Genomic DNA, 22,197 nt, shown 5'->3' with positions numbered 1-22,197 from the left:
AAAGTTCTGGATAAACTTATCGTAGTTTGCAACGAGTTTAATACCATGAGAAAACTGTGTAGAAAGATAATTTAAGAGGGGAAGAAAAGGGCGGGGGACTAAATCTTGGCACGGCTGAAAAAATATTCCTTTGTTTAAGTTTGTGGTTTGGAGTTATCAGTGTGACTTCAGGTCACAGAGTGTTCTTCTCACTTTCCTTCTCCACCACAGCTCTGGAGGAGCCAGACTCCAGTCTCTGATTGTTGTCCCAGTAATCAGAAGTGGGTGGGTTGAGTGAGCTCATGAATATGGAGGCACTCCCTCTTCAGCTGAACTTGTGAAGCCAGCCTGCAGCTCGCACACTCAGTGCGCTCTGCCCCGCCGCCGCATGGCTCCTGCGTAAAACTTTCTCCTGCAACAAGTGGAGGCTGACAAAGAGCTGCTCGGAGGAGGGGGAACCCCGTCCCGGAAGATTCTGCTTTACCTGCTCATCTAACTGCTTGCCCCACACGTGCATGTTTAAAGCAGAGGCGCGCTCTGGTGCCGAGTGTCGGCCGGACTTTTAGTACAAACGAGGCAACAGCAGTCGCGAGGCGATGGTTTGGAGACGGCGCGCGGCGCTCGCTGCCCTTTTCCTCCTCTTCTGCTCTCATGTGAAGGTACGTGGCGCGTGCTCGCCTTCTGCTTCTGTGTCCGAGCTGACAGCGCTCACCTTGTCCCTGTTTTCCACTCCCCGCAGGTGTCGGACGGGTCGGGACAGTTCGAGCTGCAGGTCTTATCGATGCACAACGCCAACGGGGAGCTGCAGAGCGGCGCGTGCTGCGACGGCGCGCGGAGCGGCGCGGACAGAAAGTGCGCACGGGACGAGTGCGATACGTTTTTTAAAGTTTGCCTGAAGGAATACCAGTCCAGGGTGTCCGCCACGGGGCCCTGCAACTTCGGAATGGGATCTACGCCCGTCCTCGGGGGGAATACGTTTTCTTTCAGGAGCGCAGTCAGGAACGACAAGTCCAGGATAGTTTTGCCCTTCAGCTTTGCCTGGCCGGTGAGTGAGGGGAGCCATCTCCAAAACAGAGTAAAAGCTTAAATTAAAGCAGGTCTGTTTGCAGAGCACTTATGTGCAATTACTGCCAGTCAACCAGAAGTGGACAGAGGAGAGAGTTTTGGTTCTTAATGTAGAGAAAGCCCCCCCGGTTTCCTCATTATATGCTCTGATTTCCCAGCTGCAGGTATTTTTCTCCTGTCAGGCCTAAACCTGTCCATCAGCCTGTTCAAACTCCTGAAGTCCGCTCAGAGGAGTCTACAGTTGAACCTCTGGTTTGGGGGTGTCTTTCAGATCCCGGGTCCTTTTAGCTGTTGCTCAGTGCAGCAAGTCCAAAACGTCCAAAACGCATCGTTTCCTGGGTCCTTTTAGCATCAGATCTCCTCCCTGGGGTAAAGAAACGGCTGTGACATGCAGGGGTGTTGGGGGTTTGTTAAATGTGAGATGATTTAAACGAAACGACCCAGGACTGCACAGACTGACTGGCCCCACAGCTTGGCCCACAAACTCCTCCACCGCGCCTGACGGCTGGAAGGCTGCTGGTATGTGTGTGTCCAATTACATCAAGGCTATTTTTACCCCCAATCTTCATCTAAGTTCATTTTGTGATCTTAAGCATTGTGCACTCTGCTGCTTTTGGCTAAGAGAGACGTCTGAAGCCACTTCTCGTTGGATTTGGTTTCTGTTGGTTTGTGTTTTGACCATCTTTCAGTGGAAACTTGTTCTTTGTGGCTAAATCAGTTTGAATGCAAAGTAGTTTAAAGTTATTCTTCTGTGCTTCACTTTAACCCGACCCTTGTTTATTCCTATTTGAACAAACATTTCAGTTTTTCTTGCTCCAAATGTTTGACAAACTTCTAAGTTTGAAAACTCCTACTTTAAAACAAGCTGTGGGACTAGAAGGATATTCTTACCAATAATATAATGTATTCTTCAGATAGTCTGGACTCGTAAGACTTTTAGAAGAAAAACCCAAATTCCCCCATCCTTCACTTCAAGTGCTTTCCTTCAGTGCACATTAACAATCGTCAGGTTAGGTATGATATCACTCTTTGTCCTTTTCATCAGTTGATTGGCTGCTGTGGACAGATGGCAGTGTGGTGCAATTGGGTTGTTGGGGACTCAGAGTTCATGGAGCCCCCCCCCCCGCCTCCGTTTCCCTTCATCCTCTCTTGTGAGCTGCATGAAGTTGGCCTCTTGTCCAGGCTAAGAGCTTTGTTTAAGTCACGCTCTGTTGGACCCCAGGCATTTCATCGCTTTAACCTTGCCACCCACGGTAACCGCTGCACTTAATGAGGCTGCACACATGTCCTCACATCAGGTAGGAGAGCCCAAGCGTCCTGCTGAACTGGGCCGTGTTGGCCTGAGCTTCTCTGACCGGCGTTTTTGGGAGACTTGCGTGGAAACTTGGGGCTTTTATTCCACAGTGGAGCGAGGGCCCGGCTCCACTGACCCCCACGGTGTATCAGGCAGGGACAATGGTGTGGCCTCGGTGACTACAGTGAGGATTACGGAGCATAATGGAGGTGGAGCGGCGGTAAAGCCAGCGCAGGGCAAGCAACAGGAAGCGGTTGTCATAGACTCAGCAATGATGAAGTTCTCAAGCAGGTCGTGACCTTTCCTCTTTGACCACCTCAGCGTATTCGCCCACCTGGAAATGCGTCATACCTTTTCTCGTTTATTCACGCTAACCGTTGCAAATGGTTTTAAGAACCAGTCCCTTTTCGTTTAATTATTATTTTTTTCTTATCCAGTTCAGTCAGACAACACAGCTCTGGTTCCGCCTTCCCTTGCGTCAGCGTGCCGTGTCTCCCAGACCTGGGACATGATAGTAACCGTGTGATGGATTTTGTTGACAAGTCAGAGCAGTCTGGGAGAACCAATCAGGTGTGCAGAGAACAATAGTCGGCTCTGTCTGGAGGCGAACCGCTGCTGTGGAAATAATGACATGTTTGTTTTATGTCCTCGGCTCTGATGTGGCCGTTAAATGCAGATTACTTAAATAAAAGAGAGAGGGAAAGAAATGTTTTCTCACCCTGTCTTTTTTTAAATTTGTGGTTCGTGCAGTTCAGTGCTGGAGTGACGCTTCGCTGCTTATCAGGCGTGTTTTCCAGCTGCACGGATGCATGGCGTGCACTTAAAACGCGTTTAATTGGGATAACCACCATGTTGTCGTTTCCCTGAATGGTGACCGACCGTCAGAAAAGGCCGATCGCTGCTTGTTTAGATAAATGCAACTTTCATTCCTCGTCCCAGCTTTTGTGTTTTGGTCTGGTTTGGTTTTGGGAGGAACGTGTTTGAGTTGGCAGGAGGTGAGATTCTTGTGTTGGGTGAGATGCTGGTTAATCCTCGGCTGACAGAAAACTTTGCAGGATCTTTTTAAGCTGTTGACTGTACAAATGTCTGACTCGTACAACGCATTCCTTCCACTCGGCGACTTCAAAGGTGACGGTGAGAGATGATTTTCATAGATTTTACTGCGTAAACGTTGCGATACAGTCCCAGACACTGGTTAGGTCACCGATTACTTTTCTGTTAGTCTAATGGGATGTGTCTCAACCAGTGGTGGTTCTGTGGGGGGGGGGGCTCTGAGTGGCAGCTGGAACTGTCCAATATCATCTGGATACCCCAGTTTCCACCCGATAATTTCTAACATCTGAACAGGACTTCAATCTCTACCCTGACTCATCAGTTTTGAGTTCACCCCCCACTCCTGCCCCCCTGAATTTTGACAAGGTTTCAACTGGACCAGGGGTCTGCAACCTTTAGGATCAAAAGAGCCATTTCTGCCTCTTTGCACACTAAATAAAACGTCTGTGGAGCCGCAAAACCTGCGGAAACCGTGATCAACTGGTGGCTCATGGCCCACTTCAGACCTGTTGCAGGGGCGTTTTCCAGCCAGTAGGTGTGATATTATGTAACTAGAATATCAAATTATTATTATTATTATTTATTGATATTTTTATATTTTAGGGCAAAAGAAAAAATGGATTTATGTAAAGAATTAAAAAATATATATATTTTTAACCAATTTTATAAAAATTCAAACCAGAGTATGCAGACTTATGAGTTTTGTCTTTTTAATTGTGGAAACGATTCATAAAGTATCATGAAGTAACAAAGCATAAAGTTTAAAAATGAGGTCAGTTGGAAACGTAATTGAATAATAAATTGAAAATAAATCCTTCCGTTTACTTAAAGGTACCATTAAAGGTATTCCTCCCAGAACATTTGGTGGATTTGAGAAACGGATCACAACGTAAGACTGGAAGTGAGCTAAAAGAAGTGGCTAACAAACTACTAGCATGATGCAAACACGTTTTACTCCTTGTTAGTATCATTCTCATGTTGGCAAAAGAAATGACTGGATAACTGCTAAACTAGTCATTTCTTGTTGGTACAACAACCAGTAAACTTCAGTTTCATGTTGGTTTTGGTCAAAACTTCGGGGGACCGAAGAGCCGCAGGTTGCAGACCCCAGGACTGGACCGAGAAACTTCTCGTCTGTCGCCAACTCCTCGTGCTTTTCCTTGAAGCACGACTTTACCTCAACTCTGACAAATCTAAAACACTACGTCACATTTATTTCTCTCTCTTTCAAAGAACACTGACCAAGGTTGACCCTCAAACAGAACCAGGTTTTTTATATTTTGGCCTGTCGCACACTTGGACACTGTTCCTCTTTTACTGAGGTTGCTTAATCTCAAATTCCAACGTTATTTTTTTCATGTAGTTTGAGTAATTTACATAAATCGACCAATATAGCTTGAATGCATGATCAAAACGTTAACTTCTGTGACGATACACTTCGTTCCCCCCCCTTGCTGGACCCTCGTTCTGTGGCCACCTCCACTTCTTTTCAACCTTTGGCTTCAGTTTGTTGTTCCATGAGACTTTGCTCTCTGTTTTTTGTCATAATTCCCAGTAATAGTGCATCAGATGGCTCCATTTCACCGGAGGACAGGAGGTGTGTGAGGAAAATTCCCCCTCTGAGAGGATTCAGTAGTGTTCTTTGGCAAGTGAGTGTGATTTGAACTGGAAGGATCTTTATCGCCTGTGTTGGTTGTCTGTTGGACGGTGTCTGCTCGGCCAGGAAAGATAAGACATATGGCCACACTTACTGCACTTGGGTGTGTGTATGTGTGTGAGAGAGAAAGGGAGTGTGTTCTTTGTAGTTCAAAGAGAAGCGGTGAGTCAGCTGGGAGCCTGGGAAAAGTGAACCTGGCAGTGGCAAGACGAGCTGATAAGCGCCAAGGAGTTATGGGGTGTTGGTGAACGAGGAATCAGGCGATATCTCTCCGAGCGGTTTGTCAGAAATGGAACGTCCTATTTACGCTGCAGCGGCCTTTCAGATAAGCCTTTTAAGATATTATTATCTAAGGCTGTTGATTCCTGTTAGCTTATGTGATGATTTTATTCAGTTCAGTGAAGAGTCGCTGCAGCAGCCTCCATGTCAAGGCAAGTCCCAACAATGCAAGAGATGGGTGTGTTTTTTGGAGAGGTGCCTGTCAGGTATTAAGATGCGAGCCGCCCTCGCAGCACGGGCACGGGAACACTCGGGTTGAACAGGATGAAATAATCGGTCAATTATCTTTCAGTGCACCGCAGCTCAACAGTCTACCTTCGTGTGAGACGTTTGAGTCCCAGCAGTCTTTGACGCAGCGTTTTATTCTGCAGCGGGTCAACCGGGTTTGTTGATGTTTCCAGTTGGCAGGGATCCATCGCTGTTCGTGGTGGAACCGCCGGTTTTAGAAAGGGTTTCCAACAAAGAGAAAACAAAATGTGCAGATTGGACGGATCACTGACAGGTTGCTCGTTGAAGTTGTGGGGAGGGGGGGGAATAAAAATTAATAAAAGAAGAGGAAGAGAAGGCCTCGTGAGGTCAGTGATTTTTGCATTTGAGTTCCTGTTTTTGAGGATGAGGTCACTTCTTGTGCGGCGCAGTTCTCGCATGCGTGGGAGTTCTGATGATTAGTCATCGCTGACTTGGAGCGAGCTCACAAGTCGCTGTTTGTCATCGGTCATTCTACAAGGTGGGCGATCATGTAACCACAGGGTGTGTGTCTGTTAGCAAAGCACCTCCAGAACCAGCGGGCACGCTTCAATGAAACTCAAGCTAATCACTGAGTTGACAAACTGGGAGCCAGTCCAATTCAAGATGGCCGCCACAGCTAACCAGCTACGTTTATAGTCGGTTTTACAGATGTTGAGCTAAAACTTGTGGTAGTAGCTGAAAGTCATCCCCAAAACACTTTCAACACAAACATGTGCAAAAAAAAAAAAATGCATTTAAATGTTGGCAGCAACCCTGTCTGTTAGCAAAATATTCCAAGAGCCAGTGGACGTATTTCAGTGAAACTCTCAGAAAGTATAGATGTGATGCACGTCTCTTTTTAACCAATTTAACATGGCCGCCACATCTACTTGAACTTGACAAATGCAAAAACATCTTCATACTTTTATAGATACTAAAACTTAAGAGTGATGGTACAGTCGTCCCTTGAATCCCTCCATTTTGGCAGAAAGCGGCGTCCGGAAGCACTGTTGGCTTGTGGGTAGTGCAGTTCTTTTTTTGACTGGTGTTGCGGTGTAGGCTTATTGAAAGAAAACTACAAAATGGTGGCGCCTGTCCCAAGTATTTATTTATTTTTTGTTAACTTTTTATCCCTACCATCCCAATCATGCGAGTCACATTAAAGTTGACGATCGTTGGAAAAAAAAACGTGAAAGGGCGAGTCCGCGAAGTAGCGAGGGACGACTGTAGCTGAGAGTCATCCTCATCATGTTCTTTGAGCACAGTTGTAGCGAGTGATATTTCTTTCAAGAATGCTGCGTTCAAGTGCTTAGGCTTGAAACGTAATCCACTAATGGCTGATATGCTAAAACACTAAAGTTTGCTTGCAGCTGTGTCAAGTGGACATGATACTTCTTAATGCCTACAGAGAAGCCTCTTAGTTCTTACTGCTGGCATAACTAGTTGTAGGTTGAGGTGGCTTGGTAGATAATGAAACATCACGTCAATCAGGCAACTGCAGCCAGTTGTGCATCAGAAGAAACTGTAAAAGTCCTGATTGCAGTGAAATCCTGGCAGCAGATCAGACAAATGTCTCTTGGTAAGATGGAAAGTTGAATGCCTGAGAAAACAAGATGAAGCAAAAAAGAAAAAAAGGGTTTCAGGAGTGAGTCACGGCTCTGTCTTTCTTTGGGAAAGGGAGCAGGGGGTTTTCCTCGGAGCAGGTTTGTTTACCATGAAGTCATCGCCGCAAAGAGGGCTTTAGTGGCACGGTTAAATTTTTTAAATGCCTCCGCGCTGCACGGCTAGGAGCAAAACGGGTGACGTTTCTAGTGGATGCTCGAAGGGGATCGCACTTTAACTTGCTGCACTCTTGCAGGTGTCCGTTGTCTCACGACTGCGTTGCAGGGCAGAGTAAGCCGATATCGGTGCGATCACTACTGACCCTGAAGCAGACAAAGCGGTTTTGGGGGCAGTGCCGAAACCTAGACAGGCTCTCGGCTCCGTCTGCTACATTCACTTCCTTTTTTGTTTTTAAGCACCCTCGGTCGTGTCCTTTTAATCACTTCTCGTCACATGTTTATAAATTTGTATAGGATTGACCAGAACGGAGCGTTGTTCTTACCCAACGCTGGAAATCATCTGCTCAACTTCCCTCGCCACGTTTTTATAAACATGTGGAAAAACTGTTCCTGAAAGGTTGCGGCGGTTAATATGAAGACAGGAGTTTGGCTTCTCAGGATGAAGTATCTGTTTCTGTGTAGCTACAGTTGTTTTGGCTTATTCAAGTCTTTGGTGGAAGGTCAGCTGTTACGTTTTTGGGGCAGTTCAGGCATTTGGAGCAACCGCTGGTCATGACTTTGCGTTTCTAATTGTGGAAGGGCTTCTGAACCGTTTCACACTTCGTCTTTTTATATTTAGCTTAACCAAAGTTTCAGCGTTTGTCATGAAACGTCACAGACGACACTAATTATTACAGCAGAACAACGATCTGTTTAAAAGAGGAGAAAGCACCTTAACGACAGCTGATCTCAGCCGCTTGGTTCATCTTCCTGTTGGGTTTAGTCACCTGAAGTCCACCAGAAACCCTCTAATGGGGCAGCTAAGTGGTTAGAGCAGTTGTCTTCCAATGCAAAAGTTGGGGGTTTGATTCCACCAGCAGTCACATGCCGAAGTATCCCTGGGCAAGGCACTGAACCCCTTATTGCCCTTGATGTGTGTCCCATCGGTGTATGAATGTGATGCAGCACGATTCTTCTCTGTAGAGATGTAGTAGAGTGCTGTATGAATAAATGAGGGCACAGATTGTGTTGTAAAGAGCTTTGAGTGTCTTCATAAGATGGAAAGGTGCTGTATAATGCCGTCCATTTACTTTTTACAATAAAACAGAGGCTGCTGCTAATTCTGCTAGTGCTTGATCAGTTTATTCCTTTCTGTTCTCTGATTTGGTGGATCAATGTGGAGGAGGGATGAGTTTTTCACCAGTAAAGCTGAGCTCACCATTGACTGTAGTTTCCACCTTCTTACCCTTTCAAAATAAAATGGTGATGGCAAAAACGGGACGTTGGGGGGTGCGGAAAGTTCTTTTTTCAGGACAATCAGAGGGTGGTCGTTAGGAAACGAGCTGTATCGCTCCAAGAGGCCGGTGTTTTAAAAATAAATTGTAACATCCCTAATTCTTTGGTACTTAAACAGGACTTCACTGATTCAAGGCTAATAAACCAAATGCTGGACCTTTTATTTATTGTGTGCTACTTTTAAGGGAGCGTGTGAACCTCTTGTACTTGTTTTAGGTTGATCTCAGTCTTTTTAAATGTTCTTTTGTAAAGCTTTGACGCAACGATAAGAGACTAACGTGTCTCTCGTTTGTCCCTCAGAGGTCCTACACTTTGATCGTGGAGGCCTGGAACTTCAACAATGAAACGAGTGGTGAGTATATTTTCACCGTCCGGTGCCTCTGTCCTCTTCTCTCTTTACTGTCTCTTTCCCTTCCTCCAAGCAACACCAGGGAGACATTATGCTGAAGGTCAGGAAAGGAAATTTTTCTCCCTGAAGCCCCTGTGTCCTCCCCCTTTCAGGTCCATGGGGTTCGCGTGAGTTTCTATTTAAAGTTTGCTGACAGGTTGCTGTCAGAGCAGAGTTTTTTTGTTTTGTTTTTAGGAAGCAAGAGAGGGGACAGAGGTAGAGGGAAGGAGTCTTGCAGCCCTGACCTATAAAAACTGATTTTAGTCAGTAGGTGCTGCCGGTCTGGGTCTCACCTCTTTCCATGAGGTGTGAAATGTCGAGCCTGGCGCCCCGCAGGTGTCCGAGGCCATCTCGTAGATCAAACTCCCTCTTGGCACAGGTGAGCTCGGAGCATCTGCAGCAGAGAACTCTGTGAACTACTCTGGGAAGAACGCCGCGGTAACGTGGGGTTGAAGCTGAAATCTTAGTTCTGGCTGCAGTCGGGATTCCTGCTGGTTGGTGGTCAGTGCGGAGACAGTGTGGAGATCCCAGATGAGGGCAGGGCTTCGTCCCAACGCTGCTTTATGTCTGTTGGAGCGCCACGAGGCTTCGGTCGGTTCTGCTGTATTTGCCGCTCCTCGGAGAACTATTAGGACCCTGGTGTGAAAACCCCCTCAGAATGTACGCTCGGCGTTGTTTTAACCTCGCCGTGCTTCAACGTCTCTGAGCTTCATGTGATGTAACGCCACTTTCAATGGAGTCTTAATGAAAAAGAAACAATCTTGTGAAAAGATTTTTCTTAAAATTCCCACACCAGAACTTTAGAGAATAAATTTTCTTTTAGGTGGCTTATAGCAGCGGATCTGAAATGTTTTGGTTCTCGACCCTGAAATAATGACAGAGGCTTGTGAGTCCATCCATTGCCAGTTTGAACAACACAAACCGTCTTAATAGCATTTTGAATAACTCATCACTAAGTTTTTAATCTTAGCAACTATGATGGTGAAAATATGCCAAAAGCAATAATTTTTAAATGTGAGTTGATATCTGGAGATGATCTACATTACAGTGGTCCCCAACTCTGGTCCTTGAGGAACACCATCCTGCATGTTTTAGTTGTTTCTCTGCTCCAACACACCTGATTGAGCGATTGAATTACTTCAACAGGATTTGCAGAAGCCTGTTAATCACCCATTCGTTCAAATCAGGTGTGTTAAAGCAGGGAAACGACTAAAACATGCAGGATGGGGTTCCTCAAGGAGCAGGGCTGGGAACCAATTATTTAAAAAAAAAAATTATTTTCACTTGTTCTCAATTTGTACACATCCTTTATAATCATCTATTGTTGTCCACTGTTGTTATCACTCAATGTTAAAATCAGGTCTCTCTTGTAAATGTCTCAATGGGATTAACCTGTATAAATAAAGGTTGAATGAATGGAATCTACAACCCCCAAATTGGTGTTTCATGGCCCATAACGGGGTCATGACCTCAGCTTTAGGACCGTTTGGACGTTTTGTTGTGCTTGAGACTCGGCTCAGGCGTTTGTAGCGTTGGTCTGATTGATGTGAAGCTCCAGGTCAGGCAGCAGGTAGCACGGCTCTGCTACTCCTCTCACCGCGGGCCGGCAGTCGGTAGAGAAATGCCACACGGCCGAGCTCTGGATCCCAAACTGCTGCGAAATGTTGCCGAGCCCTGCGATGTCAAAGCACAGCCACGACCCACAGCCCGCATACACACAGAGCAGAACGCTGTAAATAAATAACAGCACCCACCCCCACCACCACCTCTGCTCGACGTTGCATCATACTACACAGAGGAGCGACTCGCCTCGCGGTCAGCCACCTCTGCTCGTGTGAGCCTCAGTAAATAACGACTGACGGGTTTTTCATTCTCTCCCAGGTGAAAGATTTAGACATCAGGTAGCGAGCGCTGCTAATGAGCGGGGGCTTGTTGGGGAGACGGCGCTCGCTGTGCCTGGAGTTTGGGCTCAGTGTGTTTGCTCTCTTTGAGTGTTTGCTCTTTCTGACGTCGCTTTAACCTCCATGTTTGACTAGAAAATACGTCTGCTTCTGGGTCTAAGTCTGTGTTGACTTTGCCTTATTATTATTGTTTTTAATTACAACCCATGTGCTTTCTTTGCTTTAGATGTCACACGTAGAGAGATGTGTCTAAATTGTCAGACTTTAATATGTTTTAACCGTAGTGACAAAAAAAAGTGCCTACAATTTGGAGAAAGAAGTCCCAGCGCTGCTCTGGCAGGCCTCCCAGCAGTGACTGAGGCAGCGGTGTCCTCGCACTGTAATTTATGGCGACTGCGGTTCTGTCCTCGCCTGAGCAGATTCAGAGAGCAGCATCAGAGACCCGTATTATCCTGGAGCTGTAAAGCTTCGGATCAGAAACCAACCGGGGTGAGCTGGTTAGGGAGCGTGAGAAAAAAAGCAGTTAAAGTGCTCATTAAAGGCATCCTTTTCCATTTTTTATGTTTCCTCCTTCTACTTTTTTCCCCCCTGTTCTCCTTTCTGGCACACATAGTTTCCTTAATTATATGTAATCTGTTATCTCAGAGATCTTCAGCAATTTGTGTGAGAATATTTTTGAAGCAATTTGGGGTTCTCGGCACCTAAAGGCACGACGCTTCGCTCCAACGCCAGCTTATCTGAGCGAGGCGAGTTTGAAACTTCCCTTGCTTGTTTTAGGTGCTGATGGGAAGCTGATAGAGAAATCCTCTCACTCGGGCATGATCAACCCCAGCCCACACTGGCAGAAGCTGAGCTGCAACGGCCACGTTGCCCAGTTCGAGTACCAGATCCGGGTCACCTGCGATGAGCACTACTACGGCTTCGGCTGCAACAAGTTCTGTCGGCCCCGGGATGAGTTCTTTGGGCATTACACGTGCGACTACAACGGAAACAAAACCTGCCTGGAGGGCTGGTCTGGACCTGACTGCAACACAGGTGAGCCCTGCTGGAGTGGAGGACGTCACTGGGTGGAAAGTCTGATGAAGACGGGAGCAGACTTTAAACTGATTCATGCTGATGCCTCTGTCTGCTGCATGAATAACTTTTGTTTCTGAGCTCTCACGACATCTTTTGCAACTCCCCTTTAAAGTAAAAGTGCAATAGATCAAATCTTTGATGTTTTCTGGGAAGTTTATGAGCAAGCAATATCTTATCTGTCATAGATGGCTCATTGACTTACCTTAATGATGAGGTAATGGCTAGTCTGAGCAGGACCAAAACAAAAGCGACCCCTACTTTCCATGTCCTTGTTGGATCATCTCGTCAACTGAAAACTTTTAATCAAAAATTGGTCCAAATCAGACGCAGAGAAACGACACAAACATGCAGGACGGTGGCCCTCGAGGACCAGGGTTGACTGACGGGAACATAAATGTTTTTATTTTATTTATTTTACATAAACTACTCTGAAATTGTTGACATTGGAACTACTTTAAGGCTGCTGCGATCCTCTTAGCTCTTGGTCCCGCTCACACTAGCTGTTAGCTCGTAAACAGTCAGACTTAAACTATTTATGCAAAATGAGCTCATTCAAAGAGTTATCTACAGCAGGTAAGATAGTTCATAAAATTCCCACCGAATCCCTCTTTAAATGGTCTCAATTATTTCTTTAAGCAACAAGAAATCAATTAGCCCGAGCAGAAATTATTTTTTTTATTAGGAATGTTGTTTTTGGACAGCCATGGCTCTCAGCAGCTGCCTTTGTTTATACAGGCAGAAATGCCAAAGAACACAAAGTATATTTACTGCTATAATTACTAAGTGCACGCAAAATTCGAATCTGGTTACTTCGCAGTAACAGAGATCTTCTTCTTCTACTTCTAGCTATTTGTCGACAAGGCTGCAGCGCTGAACACGGGTCGTGTAAAGAGCCGGGTGGATGCAAGTAAGTGTCCGAAGCTGCTCCGATTGATTTGTTCGTCTGTCAGTTGTTTATATCAGAGTTTTTCTCCATCGTGGTTTGCTCAAGTGCTTTATGTGTGTGGTGATTGTGTAGAAGCAGCAGCGTTCCCTGTATACGTTGGGTTTCCTGGCCAGGATGCTGTCAGTTACCGGGCCTTTTAGCCCAGCTGAAGGCCGAGTCGATTGTAAATGTCCTCCGGAGCATCGGACCAGCGCTGCCTCACGAGCCACGACTCTGTGCTGAAAATGAAACCCACCCTCTAATGTGGCGGGCGTTATCAGTGGACTCGTGTAGCATTCTGACGAGCCCTTTAAGTGTATTGTTTGTGCAGCTAATGGCTTCTCCAGTGATGTTTCTGCACACAGCCAGAAGATAAACTCCGTGCAGATGGATATCAGAACTCCAGCGTCGTGTGTCTTTAAAAGTTGTTCCTCCTCCTCCTGGAGGAGGCCCCCTGCTTCGCCCAACTCTTCCCACAGTTTCAGACTGTGGGTGCTTTCTTAGTTGTCTGATTTGGCTGCAAATCAAGCGCAGGGATGATCATGTTCTTTTTGAAACGGCAGCTTTGTTGTTGTTCCTCGAGCTTTTGACTTGGTGTTTCTTGTAAGAGCTTGTGTGGCCACCGGTAGAACAAGAGGCTGAATGGCTGCAGTCTCCCAACAGGTGTGGTTATATTTAAAGCTCAGTTTAGCCTCTCCACACAAGCTCTTCTGCTATTGTTGTCAGTGGGCCGTTTCCCACCGTCGAGCTGCTGCAGTGTGTTGAACAACAGCTGTACATAGCAACGCCGGCTTCAGGCGAGGGCAGCCTCCCAGTTACTGACTCAGTGACTGAGTGATGCTCCGCTGCGTCTCCGTCTTGTTTTCAGTGGGAGACTCAGCTCAAATTGTTGCTAATGGAGTAAAAACAATCCACGTAGAAAACTGCTGTTTTGACAGGAAATCAATAGGATTTTACAAAAGCCAAACTGCACAGATTTATTTATTTGTATGCATAATAATATAGTGTAAAAAATACAAACCCTAATAATTACAAGCTGCTGACGGAGTTAGCATAGATGCTAACTTAATTTTGATAAGATAAAACCTTTTAGCCTCATGTTTAAGTTAATTCTAAGGATATATTTAATTATTTACAAACATGTTTTTCATGGTTCGTCAAAGAAAATGTGGATAAACTTGTAAAAACACACAGCTTGTTTCCACTACATGAAGCTATGGGAACTCTACTGGGACAACTGGCACCGCATCGCACAGTGACCGTTTGGAAACGGATTCCAACTCTTTCGTTTCTCCGATGCGTTTATCGAGCATATGTAAAGTCTCCCCTGGCTACAGTCAGAGCGAGATGTAAATGTAAACGCTTTGTCTAAAATTCTTCGTAGCACAAGTGTCTGAGTCATTTTTTTCTGGACCCAAGCTTGGGGTAAAGAAGTGATCAAAAAAAGTTTATTTCCGGTGATTTTTAGACCTTTTTGTCTCTCTCATCAAGTTGTTCCTCTCATTTATTATGATCGTCTCCCTCCTTCAGGCTGTAGGTCCGGTTCCTTTCGGAGCAGGGTCAGCCCCATGGTTCTCCTTCTCCATTTTGCTCTGTTTCGTGTATTGTCGTGAGATGGAGTGTCTTCATATCCTGCTGGATCATATCCATCCGCCTCTTCAGCTGTCCCCTGCTTCGTTGACTGAAAACTTCTGAATTCAATAGCCTTTTTACCTTGTTGTCTTCTTCCATTCGCTGCACACGTCCATACCATCTCATTCTTGATTCCCGTATCTTCTCCGTGATGCACGCCACACCAAGCATTTTTCTGATCTTGTCATTGCACTGTCTATCCTTGACGAAAACTCCAAGAATCCCATGTAGCATCTGCATTTCTGCCCTTGACAGGAATTCCTCTTCGTTTCGCTTTAAAGTCCACACCTCAGCTCTGCAAAGCAAGACTGGGTGCACCATCATCTTGTACTCTTTCTCTTTAATATGAAGCTGCATACTTTTGTCACAAATTAACTTCTGTCGGCTCCTTACATTTTGGCCACGCGGCACCAGTTCTGCATTTAACATCTCCTTCATAGCTTCCTTTGGCATTTATCACCGACCCTAGATACTTGAACATTTCGACCAGCTTCAGTACATTTCCTCTTATGTTCAATTGTTAAGGTCTCGAAAGCTTTTGAGCAGACCATGGTCTCTGTCTTTGCTGCGTTTATTTTCAGACCTTTTACTCTCAAGTGCCTGCTGCCACCATCTGAAACTATCTTGGAGATTAAGTTCAGAATCTCCAGCCACACCTAGGTCATCTGTATACAACATATCCCATGGCACTTCTCTCCTAATAAGCTCAGTAACTGCGTCCATCACAACAATAAACAGTGGGCTGAGACATGAACCCTGATGAACGCCAACTTTAATCTCAAATTTATTATGATTATGCACATGGCCAAATATTCAAATTTGTCCATTTTCAAATTTGATCAATTTATAGCCACTTTTGTGCCATCCAACAGCCACTTTTCTTACAGAAGAGTTGAAAACACTGTCCCCAGTAGACATAATGTGACTCAGCAGTGTGTATTTGCTCCACCTCTCATGCAGACAATTGGCACTTAAAAAATACTTCTTTAATCACAGACTGACAGTTATTTAAGGACTGTGTTTATTTTTACTGTCTGTTCATTTCTGAGGCTAATCTGCTCGCCGCTTCTTCAAGGGATTTCCTGTCACTCGGCTCCACAGCTGGGACCGTATCACCGCTTTGCCACCTCCGACCGGAGGACTGATCAGTCATTCTGCACTGTTGGTGTAACTACGTAGCAGAGGATGAAAAGGGGCAGATTTATCAGTGTGGTTATAGACGGGAACATTTGAGTGGTCAGCGGACTTTTTAGCCCGACTGTTCTGACTCCTGGGAACCAGGATGAGCAGCAGTCAAACAGCTGAGACGGCGCTGCAGAGACGTCAGCACTGCCAAGCCACAGAAACTGTGTTGTTAAAGGGAGCGTCTGGTCGCATGCTAATGTTAGCCACCCTAAAGATCCCATTGGAGCTGTAATTTAGTGTTTGGGGGCTTTTTTTTCTGTTTGAAATGCTAAATACTCTTGTGTCCTTGTGCCCAAGCATTGTTAAAAAGCTCTTGCATAAACGCACTGCTGCTTAAAATTCATTTGTGGTCTTTAAAAGATTCGGCCCAGCTGTGTGAACGAGAATACTGCCTCTTTGTTTTGTTTGTGCAGCTCTGGGCTGCGTGTGTTCTGCAGTTCATTAGGTTCAGATTATTGCCGTATCGCTCCAGCTACATCTGAAAACAAGTGAAAGATTAAGATATTAGGATTTTCAGATGCCATAAGGTGGATTATTCAGCCTTACTGTAAAAAAAAAAAACCCTACATGTTCTATTATGAATAAAACATGGATTTATGAGATTTGCAAATGATTGCATTCTCTATTTACATTCTACACAATTTACCGTGACTGTAATTTCCCTGAATGTTCTTCGTGCACGTTGGAAGTTTTGTGTTCTTTCTGTTTGACTGCACGGCTTTCTGTGTGTGTTCCAGCTGTCTGTACGGCTGGCAGGGCCAGTACTGCGACAAGTGCATCCCCCACCCCGGCTGCGTTCATGGCACCTGCATAGAGCCGTGGCAGTGCCTGTGCGAGACCAACTGGGGGGGCCATCTTTGCAATAAAGGTTCATTTGACCTTCACTACCTTCAGCTGCACTCACACTGGGAGCGACCTGTGTTGTGTACAAACAAACTGAAGGTTTTATTCTGCTTTTCCAGATCTGAACTACTGTGGCACTCACCAGCCATGCCTGAATGGAGGGACGTGCATCAATACAGGACCTGACAAGTATCAGTGTATCTGTGCTGAGGGTTACTCTGGAACCACCTGTCAGAGAGGTGAGTCTGATGGACGTTACTAATGAAACTCTTTAAATCTGAATGTTTCTGGGTTGATTTATCAACTCAACGAGTCTGTTTATTCTACCTTTTTACATACAGTAGCCTTCGCTTATCGCGGGGGTTATGCTCTAGACACCCCACGATAGGTGAAAATCCATGAAGTAGGGATGTTATATTTATTTTAGCATTTGTATATATTTTAAGGCTTTATAAACCCTTCCCACACTTGCAATGCTCTTGATAATGTTCTAAACGCTCTAAAAGAGCACAGTGAAAGAGAGCAGACAGACTGATGCTACGGTTACTGAGCCAATCCTGGGTGCGGACTGGCCATCAGGAGCACCGGGACATTTCTCGGTGACCTGGCCTGCTCAGTGATCGCCGAGGGGGACTTAAAGCTTGGTTCAGGTCACACTGAATTATTTTTAAAAACAACCCATGACGCTCACTTTGGTATCCGCCTCACTGAAGTGATGGGGAAAGACAAACCCCACTCCCGGGCCGCCTCGGCGATCTCTGAGCGGCCAATCCACTGGGAAATTACGTGTACAATCTTGCGTTGAAAACCTGTGAAAGAGTGAGTTCACGAAAGTCGAACTGCAAAGTATCAAGGGACTGTTGTAGTTGTTGCCTGCTGCTGAAAGGGGAAGCTTGCAATAAGGTTTTGGTCAGTGTGTGTGTGTTTGTTCATATCTCATGAACCACTGGACAAATTTTATTAGAGCTTGCCGAAATTAATGATGGGATACACACCTACAAGTGACGACCTTTTGGAGTTAACCCAATTCAAGATGGCCACCACAATCGGCTGAACTTAAAAGCACAAAAATAGCTATAACCTGGTCAATTTTATGAACACTGAGAGGAAATTTGGTGTGGTGGTCACTGAGAGTCATTCACAACACCACGTCTGAGGGTGACATTCTGTGATTATCGCTTAACCTTCCCGTCATGTTGTGGGTCAAATTGATCCGTTTTAAAGTTTAAAAAAATATATTATTTAAAAATCAAATGTTGATTGTATTTTTTTCTTTATGAAACTTCTGCTTGGCTTAATAAGCATAATCAACATATAAAATGAAAATGGTTAATTTTACATATTTGCAACCCCCTCCCCCGTCATAGATCAGGGGTGCCCAGACTTTTTCAGCATGCGAGTTACTTTTAAAACGTCCAAGTGATCTACCTACTCTAAAAATACTAAACGTATACTTATTTATATACATATTAAGTATGCTTTATTTGTTTTACGTTCTTGTTTTTAGTATTTTATCATGTTTTCTATGGCACTTTGATTTATTGTTTTCTAACACTTTTATTTTAATTGCATTGTACTGTAGTTTATTGTTGTCTGTACTTTATATGTTCTCTGTCTAAAACATCTCATGTTAATGAGTCCTTGTGACTCAATAGATACTGTGGGTCAGTTTGACCTGGAGTCAAAGTGGAGGGTAACAAGGGTCAACTGTGGGACATATTTAATCTCAAACACACACAGATTCACACCCTAGTAAACTGCGGGAATGCAGGTGTTGTTATGACTTTTGAAGGGAACATTTTCTGTTCCTGAGGGCGAACTCCTCCCATATTGAGTGGACACTCGGCAGGGGAGGGGAAGGGTATGACAGTGAAATAGAAACTTCTAAAGGGAAAGCTCACGATGGTTGGAAAGAACAGAGCTGAACTCTCTGCTGGTAACAAACAGGTTCCCTCAGTCTTCCATGTTTGCCTTCACAGACGGCACAACCCTGGTGTCTTATTGCCCTAAAAAGAGGAGGGGAAATGTTGTGCTCATGAGCACTTTGCACAAAAATGCTGAAATTGGCACATGAGAGGAACAGAAACAAAGTATGATCCTTGACTACAATGCTACCGAAGGGGGGGTGGATAACTTGGACAAGGCCATGAGGCCTTACAGCACCAGGCGAACGGATGAACATTGGCCACTGGTCATCATCCATCCATCCATTATCTTCTGCTTGTTCTGAAGTCGGGTCATGGGGGCAGCAGCTTGAGCAGGGAGGTCGAGACATCTCTCCACAGCCACCTATTCCAGCTCTTCTGAGAGGATTCCAAGGCGTTCCCAGGCCAACTGAGACGTAGTCCAGCGTGTCCTGGGTCTTCCCCGGAGTCTCCTCCCAGTCGGACATACCTGAAGTAACTCCCTAGGGAGGCACCCAGGAAGCATCCTTACCAGATGCCCAAACCACCTCAACTAGCTCCTCTATGTGGAGGAGCAGCGGTTCTACTGTCTCTCCTGATAACTGAACTTCTCATCCTATCTAAGGGAGAGTCCAGCTACGCTGCAGAGGAAACTCATTTCATCCGCCTGTGTCCATGATCCCATTCTGTCGGTCACTACCCAGAGCTCGTGACCATAGGTGAGGGTAGGAACGTAGACCGACTGGTAAACGGATAGCTTTGCCTTACAGCTCAACTCCCTCTTCACCACAACGGACCGGTACAGAGCCCGTAATACTGCAGATGCTCCATTCTTCCCTCACTCGTGAACAACACAGCGTGAACTCGCTGGTCATCTTTTACAGCATAACTGATGTATCAGCCTACAGCACATTTTGTCATTTGGACAAAAATCTTTCCAGAGTGGAATATGCCAAAGTCGTACAAGAGGCACATCGTCCTAGAGGAGCTGGGGAAGGTGTTTGTGATACCACATATACATCGAAGACTGCACATGCCAAGGACCCCAGCTACTACAGCTACAGTAAGGGAGACCCAGGAGAGGACTGCACCCAGTACACCAACGCGTGTGTGAGGTAAGTGTCTATGGAAGAGCATGTTGTGTTTGCCTTAGGATGAGCAAAACGCAAAGTAATAGTCATCTTCTTTCTAGGTTGCTGCTGGGGGGAAACGGAAGAGGTGCCAGATGTGAGCCATCTGATGATGTCAAGACGAGGGTGACATATGTGACATGTGCTAAATTCATGTGCACAACGCACGCTGTGCTGACATGTCGCTCATGTGCTATGTAGGTGACAACATGCACATCTTATTTGTTTCCACCTTTTAATGTTTGTATATTTCTGGTCTTAAACATTCCTTAGTGTTTCCTGATGCATGCTCAATAATCCAGGTAGACGTATTGAGGATCTGACTTGTTAGATTGCATCGTGTTTATCACAACATAATGACGTATCACTTGTGGCCTGTGGAGACACAGACACACATGCACTGCGTTCATGTCGCTAATCCCTTATTTTGTTATTTTGTTCATTTCTGGTTTAAAAACCGTGATTGAATAAAGTTTATTTTCAACACAAATCCTCACGACTCATTTGCCTTGATTTTAAATCGACTGGTCAAACTGACCCCGAACAAAACGGGCGTCTCAAGTTCATTTATAAACGTCACTCCTTGAAAAGAAAAATCTATTTCAACCTTTATGGTTTTCTGTGTAGGTTTTTATTCCAGTGGACATAAAAAAACATGCTTTTTTTTCAAGGAAAACAAAAACGAGTTATTTATCCTTATTGCTCCTTTATATGTGAGCGGTAAAGAACATCGTTGCACTAAATATTGATTTTAAATGGTTAATAATCGGAAACAAATGTTTTGGGGGGGATTTTTGGGGGTTTCTGACCCTATTGCATGATTAAACATCCTTGAGTCAAACTGACCAAGAATAGCATGGCTGTTCCCCAGAAAAGAGCAAAACGGGAGGGTTAATATTTTAATTTTTATGGTTTGACAACATCTACAACTTTTTCTCAGCATAAGATGACCGTAGTTTAAAATTATGTCTTGAAGTCCATGAGGGATTTGCATTCCTCCAATAATTAAAGGTCTTTTCCAACTCTGCTGCAATTAGTAGGAAAGTTCTGGGCTCAGTGAGCTCGCAGACTAAAGGTCAGAGGTGACTTGAGTTTGTAATCAGAGGAGGTGGTAACTCGCAATAATCTGTTTCCACTTGAGTGTAAGTTGCCCCCCCCAAAGTCAGGTAATCCACCAGTTTGATCTTCAGCAGCCGACCGTGTTTTGGTTTTTTGTTCCTTTATGAGCCAGATGGGTGTGATGCCAACGTTCAGCTGCTAACACTTAACCACAGAGACGATGGCTTCTTCCACATTAAAACTGAACCTTGCGAGGTGCTGACAGCTTAACTGCAAGGATGTCAGGAAACCGTGCCCCTTTTGTAACAGGAGGTCCGCTGACCAAGAGGGGGTACATCAGGCGGCTTCAAGTTGCGGTGCATACCAGAACCATCCACCGACCACCCTTAATTGCCTGATTATTCCTTGAGTGAATCATTCATTTCTGATTCATTTGGGACCCACTCATCCTTAAAGAGCCTGCAGGACCTAGGCTGCCCCTCTTCCCGCCACTCTCTCATCATGCACCGCCTTTCAGAAAAATGGCGGGGAGTCGGAGGGGGTTGAGCCACGGTGCATTGCACAGGTCAACATAGCATGAAAGATGATTTCCTGGTGGTGCGCTCTGTCGAGGCGGGTAATGAGAGTGAGACGGTCTTTATTTTTTTTAATGGAGGGCCGTCAGAGCAGGGAGGATGGGCTGTCAGTGGGTGAGGAAAGGAGTCGACCCTGGATGTGTGATTGTTGCAGAGTGAGCCTTTCCAGGATTAAAAGAACCATCTGATTTAAATGTTCATTGACCTAATTTAACAAACGGTACTCTGTAACTTTCCCTTTAGCGGAACACGCCTGTCTCTCCAATCCGTGCTCTAATGGTGGGAGCTGCTCAGAAACCAGTCAAGGTTACGAGTGTCAGTGTGCGCCGGGATGGAGCGGGCCCTCCTGCACTACCAGTAAGAATGCACAGAATCTAACCGACTGCCAACACGGTCATAGAAAACATCATGAACTCCCTTTGTCTTTGTGCGTTTATGTCTCTCTGTTGGAAAATCACACAAAAATTAGCTCTGGACATCCATCACAACACATACTTCATGCACGTATATGTCATGCAATATCATGAGGTGATCAAATTGACTAAGATCTTAGTTCAGAGCTTCATGGAAGGCGGCAGATGACGATACGTGACGATACGATAGGCGTTTAATGATTAATCGGATCTCTCATCCTCTTGTATAGATATTGACGACTGCTCTTCGAACCCCTGCAACCACGGGGGTACATGCCAGGACCTGGTGAACGGCTACAAGTGTCACTGTCCCTCCCAGTGGATGGGGAAGACGTGTCTGATAGGTGAGGTACCGATTCCCCCACAGATTTCCCAGCTGCCTGTGGGAACGCCTCTAACCCCGTCTCTTCCACTTCTAGATGCCAACGAATGCGACAGCAAGCCCTGTGTCAACGCCAACTCCTGCCGCAACCTGATTGGTGGATACTTCTGCGAGTGCCTCCCTGGTTGGTCGGGGCAGAACTGTGAGATCAGTGAGTAGAAAGCTGCAGCTG

General features: G+C 45.4%; 1 protein-coding gene across 1 annotated transcript in view; it reads left to right on the top strand.

Moving 5' to 3' along the window:
- The first annotated feature begins 560 nt into the window (after positions 1-560).
- The window catches only part of jag1b (jagged canonical Notch ligand 1b), a 35,367-nt gene continuing 13,730 nt past the window's right edge, over positions 561-22,197 (top strand). Inside the window, exons 1-10 of the mRNA XM_037678242.1 lie at positions 561-638; positions 719-1,024; positions 8,912-8,963; positions 11,678-11,935; positions 12,824-12,884; positions 16,457-16,587; positions 16,682-16,801; positions 21,474-21,587; positions 21,874-21,987; positions 22,063-22,176. Coding sequence (XP_037534170.1) covers positions 576-638; positions 719-1,024; positions 8,912-8,963; positions 11,678-11,935; positions 12,824-12,884; positions 16,457-16,587; positions 16,682-16,801; positions 21,474-21,587; positions 21,874-21,987; positions 22,063-22,176 — 1,333 coding nt within the window. The 5' untranslated portion in view covers positions 561-575. The remainder of the gene's footprint in view (positions 639-718; positions 1,025-8,911; positions 8,964-11,677; positions 11,936-12,823; positions 12,885-16,456; positions 16,588-16,681; positions 16,802-21,473; positions 21,588-21,873; positions 21,988-22,062; positions 22,177-22,197) is intronic.

Source organism: Nematolebias whitei, chromosome 1 (genome assembly GCF_014905685.2).
Source record: "Nematolebias whitei isolate Nwh7 chromosome 1, NemWhi1, whole genome shotgun sequence".
Classification (NCBI taxonomy): domain Eukaryota; kingdom Metazoa; phylum Chordata; class Actinopteri; order Cyprinodontiformes; family Rivulidae; genus Nematolebias; species Nematolebias whitei.
This window is presented reverse-complemented; position numbering and strand designations above follow the sequence as displayed.